The 14,430-nt window shown below is 40.2% G+C and overlaps 1 protein-coding gene across 1 annotated transcript in view; it reads left to right on the forward strand.

Moving 5' to 3' along the window:
• The first annotated feature begins 3,128 nt into the window (after positions 1-3,128).
• Positions 3,129-14,430, forward strand: part of VEGFD (vascular endothelial growth factor D) — a 31,476-nt gene continuing 20,174 nt past the window's right edge. The window contains exon 1 of the mRNA XM_030451155.1: positions 3,129-3,725. Coding sequence (XP_030307015.1) covers positions 3,636-3,725 — 90 coding nt within the window. The 5' untranslated portion in view covers positions 3,129-3,635. The remainder of the gene's footprint in view (positions 3,726-14,430) is intronic.

The following is a 14,430-nucleotide window of genomic DNA, read 5'->3' on the forward strand; positions in this document are numbered from 1 at the left end:
GACACCAATGTTATTCAGTATTTGAAATAGACTTAACTACATTTTTTAGCTCTTCTTGTAAATAGCTGACTCATTGCCACAATATTAATCCATCAGCTGCTCATCCAAAGGTGACATAAATATTTGAATGCCTGCTTCATTACACAGTATTTAGCTTTGTTGATGTTAATGGAGCTGTTTATTCATCTACAAAGATAGAGTCATGTAAATAGTCATAATAATAAATGTGATTTAAGAACTTTTCTTATAATGTCCTAGAATTTAAATGAAATACAGAACTGAGCAGGTGGTTCTGTAATAGGAAGCTGAGATAAAATGAGAAACTAGAAGGTGTGCATTGTTCACTCTTGTTCATATAGTAAAAACATAGGGCATAGTCCTAGGAGGTCAGACAATAACTCTGTTCAATGCTGTTGCAGTCAGCCTGCAATGTAACTGCAACAGATTTCAGAGTTTTGAGCTCCCAGGCAAAAGTATTTAAATTGTTCTTAGGGGAGCAGTAGACAGGGAAAATCACAAGAAAACTGTGTGATGAGCAGGCCTGATGGTGGTGGCAGGAGCACTGATTTGTATCCTGAACTGGGAGAGAGAGACAAGATCAGTAAGGGAGGGGATGGGGACAGTGGTGAAAACAGTTTCCCATTACTGGGATTGCTTTGCTGTCAGCTGATTTCTCTTGCTTTGCCCGTGCTTTCACTAACAACTTTAAGCTGGGTTTAAATTCCTTTGCAATTAACAAAAGGGTTTCTTCCTTCTTTGATAGCCTCTATGTCTGAGTCCTAAGGGAGAGAATAGTGAGAGATACTTTTTATCTTCTGCCAGCAGCATCTGACTTGCTCTTGTAAATTAGTTTGATTTGGTGACTGCGGGTTCGGGTTGGTCTTCCTGCCAAAAAGCCCACTGAAACTGAGGTGGCTGAAATGAAGGATTCACTTTGAGACAGATGTAAGTTTGGTGTTTCTAAATGTATTTGTAAGTCAGAGTTGAATTTGGTAAGGAACAGTGACAAGTAAAACACAGACAAAACATTACGGAGGTGTTTCCCTCCAACATTTCCAAACCAAACAGCCCTGATTTTCTAGTGCTGGATTGTTATGAGTCCCTTAATTATGGTTTGAGGGTTTTAAAAGGACAGAAAGGCGATCTCCACTTTCATGGTGAGGCTAAGTATGTGAGACCCTTGAATTGCTTTTCTTCTTGATCTAGAGCAGAGACCTGAGCCAAGCTCTTGTTCTCAGAAAAGTGTCTTCCTTGCTTATTTGCAGAACATAGCACCACGGATGATTTTCACTCCCTACTGCAGCTGCTTTGCTTCATGTAAGCAGCTAAACACCCACAGGGCTGGGGGGAGAAATTCCATAGCTGGTTTTTAAAAGCCTCAGTGCCACTCCTGGGCTTTCCTTTGCTTCTGACAACTTACAAAGTGGAAAGGGGATGGATGCCTGTGAGGATAGAAGCATTCTGGCTGATGGTCGGAGGAAAGGCTTGCTCCTGGTGTCTGGGCTGGCTGGTGAAATTTTGGTGAAATTTTTGGAAATTTCTGAGGAGCAGAGCACTGTGTTGGGGAGAGGATGTACAAGTATCCCATTCACCAGGCTTTAGGGCAAGAAGGCATGCATTGCCTCTTGCCTGTTTTGTGAGGCTGGGTCTGTGCTTCAAACAACGATCCTATAAATGAGAGAAGCCCTCCAGTTAACTACAGGTCAATAGAAAGTTATTCTCATGGAGTCCTGAGAGTATAGTGGATATTTATTTTATTTTTTTTTTATCCTTTATGTGAAGCAGTGCGTCTGAGGCTGAGGAGTATTCATCTAATTTAGCTGTCTTCTAGTTCCTTCAAGGAGGTGGGTATTGGTATCAGGAAAGAAATGGTGACATTAAATGAGGACAAAATGACTGCACATAAGCATTAAGATAATAATTTAAAATGATTAATGAAGTAGTTAAAGTATTTTAATGGTAAATTACATTACACACACAATGGCTCTTGTAGAGTGGGGCCTGTGAAACTGAATATTGCTGGCAGCCTGGGTGAGGGGAGGACTGGAAGAGGAGAAGCAGGTACAGAGAGAGGAGATTTTTCACACTTGGTTCACAGAGGGGAAATTCCTGCATGGTCTTTGTGGGGGAGGAAGACATCAGCTAGAAAAAAGAGGGAATTTCACATAACAAGTGGCAAAAGACTAAGCTAAAAAGCAATACAATTGCATATATGATGTTAAAACATAGTGGCTCAGTTAACTGGCAACAGCTGGAAAGACTGGATTCAGAGAATTTTCTCTCTGATATCCTTTTATGATGAATACTTAAGAAGAAATTATGCAAGCTAATCATAGCTACAGAAGTGTGCCTTGTATTTGAAAGAGCTACTGCTTGGATGTCAGAGGTAGGAAACCAGTGCTCTGAAGTATTAGGAACATGACTGTTTTATGTTAAGAACTGTGGAGTCTGATTTTGCAAACACTAAGGCATGTGAGAGTAGAACTACTCTCCTGAAAACAGTATATGATGTGAGTAAAGCAATATACATTTAACGTGCATAATAATCAGAGCCTTTGTCTATGTTATAATTTTAAATGTTAAATCTCCATTTTGGTTTTAAATTGTGGAAATATACAGAGAAAACATGCACACACCTTGAGGCAGAAATAATGATTGTGTTCTGCTGCAGTATTTTTTTTTTCCTTTTATATCTGTAGCTTCATGAGCTTTCATTACAAAAAATACCAAGAACCTTTTTTGTTGTCAAAGATAACTTTTTAACTTCCCTTTTAAAAAAATCTATTCAGAAAACCCTGTGCCACATAAGATAGAACACATTAAGGAGAGTCAGTCTTTTCTTTTTTTCTTTTCCCTCCCCCCTTTTTTTTTTTTTTTTTTTTTAAAGAAGTATCTTAAAATATGTGTGCTGTGTAAGAACGTGTGCTGAAGTTTCATGTTTCAGGTAATCTTCTTTAAAATAATGGGAGCCTAGATTGCATCAGTTAGTTTAAAAACTGTTATGCTATTGGTAGGAACAAAATGGGATTAGAGCCAAAATTTGACTGTGTTGCTGCCAAAGTCTGTATCAGATTTAAGACACATGCTTCTGCAAGCTTCCATGAAGGTTGTGAAAAAAGTTTTAATACAGAGTTGGATTACAGCTCTCTAGCTCAAAACATTGGCCATTACACTACCATCTTAAAAGGCTGCTGTACCACGGAACACAGAATAGAGCAGATTTCTTACATTTTCTGGACCACAGATGGATTTTGAATGCCTCTTTTTGCCTTGATGGAAGATATATAAACTTCAGTAACTGGAATCCATACCTAATCACTTGTGAAGGTGTTTGTGCATATGTACAGATATATATCTGTTTAAACCCTTATCATGATTTGCTTTCAAGTGTATCTAAAATCTGCTCTAAGAAATGAGATTCTTTAGATGAACTTACAATTGTTTTGAGCTGCAAAGAGCCAGATATTTACTCTCACATGTTGGAATCCTTTGTGAGTTTATAAGAGAAATTTTCTGGAAGCTTTTTTTTTTTTTTTTTTTTTTTTTTTGTATTGCTGATAAAGAAATGCATTTTGAAACAGCCTCTAGCTGTATGACGACGACTGCATTGTAACCTGTGGGTTTTAAACATCAGAATGTTCAAACCGTGGGCAACTGTGAACATTTTCATAGTTTCATTTCTACATCTGCTGCAAGGATCTGACTATGAGAATGGATCTGTAAAGGTAGGTGATCTTTATTTACTCTCATTCTTAATAACCCAAATTGCCAGAATTACATACATCTAGTGTGCAAGGTGGTTTTATTTTTGCTGTTTGGGTGCTTGGGATTTTTTGTGATATTTTAATTGTATAAATGTTTAGCAGCAAGAGAGGAAAGAGAATCTGTAAAGAAGTTAAATCTAAATGGCTGTTTAATATTTTGTGTCTTTTTACCAGTTATTAAGTACTTGTTGTATACTTTGTTCTTAAGTCAAACTTTCAGTGTCAGTCAGTCATGAAAAATAAAAGCAAAGTCTAAACACAAATGCAAGTCAGAGCATTTGGAATATTTTTTAAATACACTCTTAAAAATATTTTGTCAGGTATTTATAATTGCAGGAATTAGTATCCTGGTATTGAAAATTTTCCTGTAAAAACACATGTTCATCAGTTGTTCACTTGTTTGTCAGAAACCAGAGGAATGCTTTTCTTTCATTTTATTAAGGGATGTTATCCAAAACTTTATTTTAAAGAGTAACTGGTAATAATAGAACACATTGCCTTTCTTTTGAATATAATGCATGCAACAAAATTTAAGCCGAAGCCTCACCTTGAGAGTAGGATTTTTTCAGATCTGACTTTCTGTGATATTGTGAGAAAATCCAGGGCAATAATTTAGAAAAATGAGAACAAAAACTGGAACAAGCTTCTACATGTGCAGTACCCAAAAATGATTAATTCAGTGTGTGGTCCAGAACAACTTATTTGTTTCTCACAGATAGAGCAAAACAAGCTAATACTTTTGTTTTCAGTTCAGAAAACCTTCCCCTTGCAAGAGATGACCACACACTACTCTGCAGACTGCACTGCCTGCTGACCTGCGTTTTAGAAAAGAAATGCTCAAGTTCTGGGCTTAATTGCAAGCTGCTGTTGCCAGCACAAGAAGTGGTGAGAGATGTGTGCCTCAGGGTGACTAATGACTGCCTTAGCCTGCTCCCCATTCACAAGCTTTTAATTTACAACCTCAGCAATCAGTGCTTTGAAGGCATTAGGACCGGAGTAATCCGTCTAATATATGTTACCTTTAGGGAATTGCGTGGCAAATCGCTGGTTTCTCACATGTAGGAATCACTTTATTTAAATCAGAAAGTGCCTTCTAATGTGGAATAGTAACCACTGGCTAACTGGCAGTGGTGGTAATTCTGTCCTTACATGGGAAACAAGTTTATTCAGCATTATAGTAAACCGCTAGTTAGTCTTTTTAATTAAATTTTGAAACCATATCCACTCCGCCTAGAAGAAATGCACAAACTCCTCTAGCTAATTTGAACTGGTTTCCAGATTATTCACTGTGATATCACTGTCCATCCAACCCAGGTGCATCTGTAATTGCATTCGCAGTAATTTAGCTACCACTCTCAAGAAACCAGGCTAGCTACAGAGTATTGGATGTAATAACAGTTCAGTGCTAGCTTCCAAGACTATCCTGAAGATATTATGTAGTTCACACTAAAAAGGGTTGTTTCACATGCTTTGGTTGCTGATTGTCACAAAAAAAGACTGGTTTTCCATTTGTTTTGGCTCTTTCTGTGTAGACAGATTTTTGGCTAAGATGCTGAATATTTTTCAATTAATGTTTTACATAGTATGTTAGATTTCTGGGTTCTTTCAGAATGTATGACCTATGAGCTTTTGTGTGTTTATGTATGTGGATATACCCCACAAAAAATCCTTCATATTACAGTGTTTAATAGTATACAGGGTTATGCCTATTCTTGCTAATTGCACCTTAAACTGCATTTGCAGAACACAGAAATGATGTATTGCATTCATTTACCATACCTTATTTTTTTAAAGTTCCTTCAGACCCATAGCAGTGTTGGCTAGATAAAAACAACCAAGTCTGGGTGCAAGTAATATGCAATTATGAGGCCCAAGGAGGGCTAAACACCAGCAACCTCTTCCCCTCCCCATTACATGAGCTCAAGTAGATGAGCTCTGTCCAAGACAAGTGAAGCTTTTAACCTGCTGATGGTTTAAACTATCAGGTGGTGTCAATGTGGTATTATGTGATAGAGGTTGGGGGGAATAAGGATTTAAATACTCTCTTAACCCTCTTCCACAAATAATCTAATGAATGCTGTGGATGATAAAATCCTACATACAAGCTGCCACGATTCAGCCAGTATTTCCATTGTGTTTGTTTTTCCTAGCCTTTCAGAAACACCATCTTCCCACGTTCACAATTGTTGTCTCCTGCCAATCAGGTCCAGTTCCTCTTTCCTCTCTTCATTCCTAACCTGATCCAGTTCCAGCATTTGACCCTTGTTTCCTTACCTCCAGGACTCAGGGTCTCAGTTTCCTTGCTGAATTCCCATCTATGCTTTCCATGTGCCGTCCTCCTTTCCACTTGCTTCTTCCTGTGTAGGAATGTCCTGCTTCTCTCTCAGATCCTCAGGAGTTTTGTCTTAGTTCCTAAGGGACTCCCCTGCCAGATCCTTTTGCTTTCCAATTGTATCTGAGCATAGGCCTCCATTCCCTCCTCCATCCCTACGTTCTCCCCTTGTCTCTGTGGTTAGGACTTTCCAGTTTCCTTTTCCTGTTGCCCAGTTTCAAGTTCTGGTCTCCCCAGATGCTCTCAGCCTCCTTGGCCAATGTTGCCCTCTTCTGTGAATGTTCATCTCCTTCCCTTTCTGCAGTCAAATCTGGCATCTTCTTTTTCCTGGATGTCCAACACCTGCAGCTAAAGAAGGGCAAGCCCCCAGCAATTAGCCCCATGGGCTGGACCTGGGTGGCCTTCACCCCTGTCCTGCTCCACTCCTGGATGGAGTGGGGTCAGCACAGACCCCATCTGGCTACTAAGCACTGACAACTGTCTCCTGTTGCTCTTAGAAGTTTTTATGTTTGGGTGGATTTTTGCAGAGATAGCAGCAAACATATCTGAGCAAACAAAGGTTCCTCAGGTGTCAAAGCTTCACATCAGTACTGTACAGTGGGGATACCCCAGACATTTACAAAGACAAGGTTGCCAGAAAATGTTTTTGCATGGATAGCAAAGGAGGTTCATTCTCAACTGTGGTCAAGCCATTTTGACAGAGAAAGCAAGAAATGTATTAAAATAATTTTGAGGGAGACATCTGGCTTGGAAAGTTTCATCCTGAACATCGATTGTCTGGCAGTGTTATAAACAAATGGAAAACAGTCTCAGGATGGGAAGCGGTGGGCAGGGACAGCACAGGTGTCAGGCAGGACTCCTCTGCTTTACTCACATTAAGGCTCTGACTTGCATGCTAGTGGCTTGATTCAGGATGTCAGCATGACACAAGAAATCCTCATTGAACAATTAAAGTACCACATGGGTTTTCTGAAGAATACGCTTTCTTCTTTTTTTTTTCAGGAAATGCTTTAAAAGTTCCTTGCTGAAGTTTTGTCCTGACAGCCTCTTACATTTTGGAATCCCTCAGTTGGACACCTATGAACTTTGCTGTCTTTTTTCCTTTCTCTCCTCCCCACATTTATCCTCTCCTAGAGTGATGACAGACATAGGTTCCTTTTTCCAGATTTTTAAAATTAGATGCAAAAAGCTATATCCCATATTCATTGTAGCTGAGGCCACTTTTTGCCAAGAAAAGCCAATGGTCTGTCAGACCTGCTCCTGCCTTCCAATGCTAAAACTGCCTCTCTAATGAACCTGCAAGTTCTTGATCTCTGAAAATCTGGGTCTCCCTCCCCTATTCTGCCCTTTACGTTATTAATAAAGTGTTAGGGGAAAGGAAAGAGAAAACTCGTAATGCCCCAGTTATAACACACTCACAGCCCTTTCCTTTTGCAGATGTCCTCTCCCTATGGTGAGCCATACTTTGATTCATTAGGGAGAAATCCACAGCTCACAGGTCTGAGGATTATCATTGGACTAGAAAATTGCTTTCCGATCAGAAAGCTGAGGGATCAGTTACGCACAGCCCTGTAGGTAAACATGGCTGCTCTCTGTTACTTGCACTCCTTTTTCACAGCTAAGCCTTTTCCTCAGTTCTGCACTAAGCATTGATGCAGTCTCGAGTGGTCATATTTTTTCTAAAAAATATGGTGAGACACTGGCACAGGTTGCCCAGGGAAGCTGTGGCTGCCCCCTCCCTGGCAGTGTTCAAGGTCAGGCTGGATGGGGCTTTGAGCAACCTGGTCTGGTGGGAGGTGTCCCTGCCCTGCAGGGGGTCTGGATCTAGATGGTCGCTAAGGTCCTTTCCAACCCAAACCATTCTGTGATTCTTAGGTTTTGCCACTGTGAGCTGGGCAGAGGTGAAAGCTACTTTACAAGCACAGCTGGTGCATAGTCCCTGTCTGCTGGTGGCACATAGATTCCCATGATCTTCGGTCTCTGGACCACCTGAGTGGAGAATGCTTTGTCCCTGGGAAGGTATGGAAACACTGAAGAGCCACCACACTGTTAGCAAAAGAAAAGGGGAAGCTCTTTGCACCTCTCCCTTCCTGGAGCCAGCTGCAATCTGTCTGTACAACAAAACCGGACAGAGCTCTGCAAAGAATCCTAAGCAGCAGAGCTGGACATAAGCTTTTGTCTCTATGATTACAACTGACACTGTTTTCCAGATAGATGTACACAGCTCTCTGATAACTGCTTGCAAATGTTGCTCAGTTTCTAGAAAAGAGAGATTCTAACAAATCTGTCTCGTGGGTTCTCTTCCTCAAAGGCAACTCCTGGAAGTACAACAAACTGCTCAACAGCAAGAAGAAGGAACTCTAAAGTTTGTTGGAAACAACTTCTCTGTTTAAAGAAGGCTTTTCACCCTCACATCCATCTTCGTTTCAAAGTTTGCAAGCTCTTTTAAATACAGATAATGAAATTGTGGTTTTCAGAAGTATTTTATTACCCTAGTTTTGTAACTGCCAGTTTTGATTCTTTTTGATTACCACCTCTGATAGGCATGATGAGCCAAAAACTTGTGAAAGGGTGTTTGCAACACTCCTGCAGCAATGATCATCTGTGCTTTTCCTTCAGGACTGGGAAGCTATCAGACAGGCTGTGAGGAAAGCCAATTTGTTCTGACTTATCTGCTACTGCCTTGACAAGGTACGGTGAAAGATAGGAGAACAAATCTGCATTGTTACCATGCCACATGGCATCCGTCCTTGGCTCTTATCAATTTGGAAACTACCAACATGCTGCTACTTTATCAAAAGCAGTTCTCACCTATGAGAAATAACAAAAAAAAAAAAACAAACAAAACAACAACAAAAACAAAAAAAAACACAAAAAACACAAAAAACCAAAAAAAATTATATATATATATATATATATATATATATCTCCAAGCTGTCCTTCCAGTCCTGTCCATCTCAGCTAGCAATGTAATGTCTGAGGATAGAGCAGAGCTCTGGAAACAATATCAAGCAGTTCTTATAAATCAGATGCAACACTCGCTAATTAAAAACTTGCTAATTAAACTTGGATATCAGTCATGGCTCACATCTGAAACGCTCTGAAACACCAAAGAAAGGCAGGAAGGCAGGTTCCAAGGGCAGTGGAGCAACTTTCTGTTAATTTGTGGTCACAAGGCAAAGAAAAAAAGCAATCAGCTCAGGCTCGGCGAGTGTTGTTTTTTTCTACTTTTATGTAGCCCATTTATGCCTTTTCCCTCACAGGCATTCGCATTGTTTCCAACCTCTGATGTGGTGGTATTGATGCAGGCTTCCACAGGAGGCAGAGAAATAGCCTGCTTGAAATAAAAACCAAAAACCACCCAAAACCAAAAAGCAACCCACCCATAAACTGGTACAAACTTTGGCTTGTGAGACCTCTGCTGTTGTGTTTGCAAACTTTGTTCTGACCACAGCTGTCTCTACTCCAGACTGCAGCTGAGTAAGGTTTACTTGTGTCCTGGCTCCTGTGGACAACATCTCAGTGTGTGGGAAAAACAAATAGGGTACAGTTTTTTTGTAGGTGATAACTAATTTATTCTTTCTTGTGCACTAATTTTTATAGTTATCACTGTCTTACTGGTATTTGTGGGTTTTTTAGGCATTTCTCTGATGGTAATTAAGTCTGTTTACAAAATTGTTCATTGCTGTTTCTTGGGCATAGCTGTGAGATGTAGTTCCAGGCTTTGCTGGGGTAGGAAGGATGACCCATAATATTTTGCTGCAAGGAAGTAAACTCAATATGATACCTTACCTAAATAAACCCTTATTCCTTAAGAATTTATTACTCCCCTCACTATGTGCCAGTCCCTTACCTACTTCTCCACCTGCTCTCTACCTGCCCAGCACATTTTGACCGAATTTTCTGATGGGAAGACCAAGAAGAATTTGCTTTTTTTTAAAAATATCCTATTGAAAGAGCTATACATGGCTTTCTGTATCAATGACTAGATACACAACTAAGCAGGGTATTTTAGTTTGCTCACATGAAGAAAAAATCAGCTTCCTGAAGGACATCTGAATGTATTTTTCTATTTTCCCCCAAAATGTGACTTCAAATGAGCAACTGTAGCGGGAGGAGCCATTCTTGCTCCTGAAGCTCGACGAGCTGCTGGTCTCTTCCAGGACTCCAGCCACCACACAGCGCTTCCAGGGTAGAAGTGTAGCAGGAAGAGCCTTTCTTGCTCCAGAGGCTCGATGAGCTGCTGGCCTCTCCATGCCTCACGCAAGAGTGAGCTGAGGTGCCTTCTGTGGGTGTGTGTCCCACCTTTATTGGCCCCCTGGCCTTGCTCATGCCCAATAGGGGCCTGTCCTAATCAGGCACAGGTGGACTCACACCCACTCACTGGCAATTCAAGGCACCTGGTTGACAATGTCTCTCTACAAGCAACCACTCAGCCAATTGCAGAACATCATCTAAGGTATAGGCTCTTTGACAGAGGCACACTGAGCACAGCAGATGTGCAGTTGAACATACAGCATTTGCAATAGGAATTTGGGTGCCACATGGGTTTGGTAAGGGGTGATTCTCTTCCTTAATGCCAGGAGGTCAGGATGGCTTTGTTTGAGCCATGCTTTCAGATGGGAAGTGCGCTCAGTTTGTTTTGAGAATTCATTGTCACTGACAGCAGCATGGTCACTATTTGCATGCAGCTCTGGAGGGAATTCTATTTAGGTCTGGTTGAATTGCAAAAAAGTTGCATCATGTTACTGTATCATATGTCATGTTGTACGTAGAGAATGTGCCATTCAAGCAGGCAAAACTTTTCACTTTAATTAGCAATGGGACTCAGAAACCAAGCTAAGATACTTTTATGAACTGGTAGGGAAATATTACTTAAGAAAACTTACAATTCCAGGAAAATGTGTGCATGTGATTGGGGTAACATAAGTTCATTCAGTATTGGCAATGGCTTTGCTTTGTGAAGTGACATTTTGAAACTCAGCCATCCAATTGGCTAGTCACCCTTCCAAAACATTTAATAAAGTGTCTTGGGACAAACCCAGAAACCAATGAAAGCACTAACTGAAAGAACCTTCATCATATTAAGAAAAAATGTATTTTCAAGTACTAAAATAATATATAGTCTTCTGATTTAATTCAGGTCTCTGTTACTGAAACATTCCACTCAGTGTCCAAAGCCTTGTGCCTTCCAGAGAATGGATATATATCAAAAGAAGGTGACCACTGTCTCAACACACTCTTTAAAGACTTATAATGTACTATTTTTGACATGTATATCCTCTCACTTTGTTAGACTAGCACCTAACATTGTGTATGATGAAGTATGTGCTACATAATGTGCTCTGTACTGAGCATCAGGGTTTCCTGAACAGGTTATAGTAATGCAAGACAATATGAACAAGCAGACAGATAGGGGTTCAGAAAATGTAAGACTCCCAAAGCTGTCAGTAGCATTTGGGATACATCAGTGAATTACCACCCTGGACATTTGTAACAATCCATCTTTGTTCTTTCAATGACCAAGAAAAGGTACCTTGCATAATCACCCTAGGAGGTACCTGAAGGTAAACTCTCAGTGTAGATGATGGCTTGAACAAGAAGAAACTCCATATCATAGCAAACATACTCTTTCCTCCCACCCTCCCATCCAGCTTTGCCATCACAGACAACAAAAGATTAGCTGTGAATGTTATTACCTTTAAAATCACACTTCAGCTGCTATGAGGATGTTTCCCACGAGAGCCCAAAGATCTAGCTGTGGGAAGAAATATTTGTTTAATGAGAGTTGTAGCTGTTTCTCAAAATATTTCTTGAATGAAAAAAACTCCCTTCTTTGTGTATAAAGAGGTAAATGGATAAAAGCATATAGTTGTTAAGAGTTACTTTGAATAAATATTATCAGTCTCTGATAGTTTTGGACATGAAAAAATTTAAAAATATCCCAAGATTTATGTTTTCACAAAATTATGGGCAATTCTGATATTATCAGTTCTTTCCTTTGATTATTTTGTTTCATTCAAGCCAAGAAAACAGCAACCAAGACGTCTTATCTCAAGGGATTTTAATAATGTAAGCATGCTACTGAATTGCAAGGCATCTGATTTGTGTTTGCTGTAGTACCACAGAAGATCTATTCTAGTTGAAAAGGCCCTTCCAAATATAAAGCAGCTGTTCTCTTGAAGTCACAGTGTAGCTAATATGATTTACTTGTGAAAACCTATCATAAGCTAAAGTAGAAGCTATTTTATCACTACCTTGATCACTGAGTTCAGGAAACAGGTAATTAAGTTTCCTGTCTTCACTGGAAGTGAGGATGGAGCTCAAGGAGGCAGGTTCTCAAGAGGAGCCTGGAGGGAACTTTTTACCACACTGAACATCAGAGTTGGAGCAGCTTAGAAGGTGTTTCTCCTCCAGTTTCGGGTCTTGGTTAACATGTTTTTTCAAAAGAGAACTTCAAACATCATAACTGTATCAGTGAGAAATGTGACAATTAGCATATCCAACACTCCTCTCTGTGGTCTGCTAGTTCTCCACTGCTCTTCCTATAGGGCTCTGTGCAGTTCTTCTTTCAGCAGCAATACACACAGGACTTCAGGATGAAGTTTTGTGATCACACAGTCGTCATTTCCTGAGAGAAAGCACGGCCCAGACTCTTCAGGCAGGCAGGGGAAGAGTTTCCTAGGCTGTGGTTGTGGACAAAAAAGATGTTTTTTCTCATGCCTGCTCTTCAGTCCTTGAGATTTTTCTGGACAAGCAGGCACTGATGAGGGTGAAGAGGTGACCTTCGGGTTTTTCACTCAGAGTACAATTTCCTGCTCTGGAAGCAGAGCAGGAGTACCTCTTCTGGGCATTACAGCCAGACATGGCATATCAGATACTTGAGAATTTTTGCCGGTGAGAGTTATATGGAGTCTCCCTTCCATGTAGCTGATGAAAATGATGTAGAAATGAATGCAGCTGAAAATATTATCAGTCAAATCAAAGCATCAATTGTCTGAGGGGGCTTTGAAAAACAAAAAGTGCTGCCCTGGTACTTCACCTCCAAAGCCTCAAAATCCCAACATCTTTGACTAATGTATGTCTAATTCAATCCTTGGGTTTCTCAATTATAGTAGAGTCCTTCCTAATTTTTTTATTTAGTTATTTATTTAGGAAAAGAATTTTGAGGTCATTTCCAACCTCATAAAGAAGAAATTCAGCCCAGCTGCATGGTTTTTTCTCTATACTTGGGCAATATAGCTGTACACTTTCAATAAATTTCTCACTGAAGAAAGCACCCTTTTAAAAAAGTGACAGCTGGAAGTCCTGCCTCACGGGACCTAAACTTGTCCCCACTATAAGCAGCATGTCCCTCCAGGTTATTAACACTATAACTGTGGTTATCTTTCTCTCCTCAGAAATGCAATGTAATGGTGATGATAAAATTAGTGCACATTAGTATGTGTCAGACATGTGGTAGAGTTAGATGCCTTGTGCTAGATGTTTATAGAATGATGCAGTTGCTTGTTGATAAGGCAGTAAGTGATTCCTGCAGGCCTTCTGTTTTCAAGCTGTAAAAGATTCTCTCACTATTTCATTATCCCTTATGCAACACCCCAAAGATACAAGATACTACATCACAGACAATTTTTGCTATGATAAAATCTGGCGATGGTTGAGCCTCTGCTATCTCAAAGTCTTGGCACATCACTCTGAGCAATATTTTCTGTGTTCCCTTTAGATTAATGCCTTTCTCTGTTTTCTCATGTCTTTTACTTCAGTATAGACACCAGTTTAGGGATCATCTCTTTGTTTTCTGTTTGCACCTGACTCCATACTCCTAGGAGGCACAGTAATGCTAAAAGTACTACTAATGATAATGAAAATCCTCAAAAGGATTTTTTGCTACAAAGACTCCTTACAAGCCTCTCATCTTTACCAAGAAAATGGACAAACATGAGACTTTCAGATGCCATGTAGATCTTTGTATTGTCATCACATAGGCAAGACCTATTTCCTTGCCAGGAGAGAACAAGACTTATTCACAAGAACTCCCTTGCAGTTCCCTGGCCTCATCAGCTCAGCTGTGTACTGTAAGACACAGCTGGGCAACAACCCCATGGCTTTGGGGCTGGTAATGAAATACTTTCCTCTGTTCAGGCAGCTGCCAGTGATGGCATTGGTCCCAGGTCCCAGTGCAGTTGCACGGCCTGATTGTTTATATTTGTGTACCTGAGAAAAAAATGACCACTCTACCTCATAAATTGCCTTGTGCTTTGGATAAAGAGAGGGGATTTAATCTCATTTGACAGTTCTCAGTTGAGTGGTATTCAGGTCACTTAAGTACAACAG

Source organism: Calypte anna, chromosome 1 (assembly GCF_003957555.1).
Source record: "Calypte anna isolate BGI_N300 chromosome 1, bCalAnn1_v1.p, whole genome shotgun sequence".
NCBI lineage: Eukaryota > Metazoa > Chordata > Aves > Apodiformes > Trochilidae > Calypte > Calypte anna.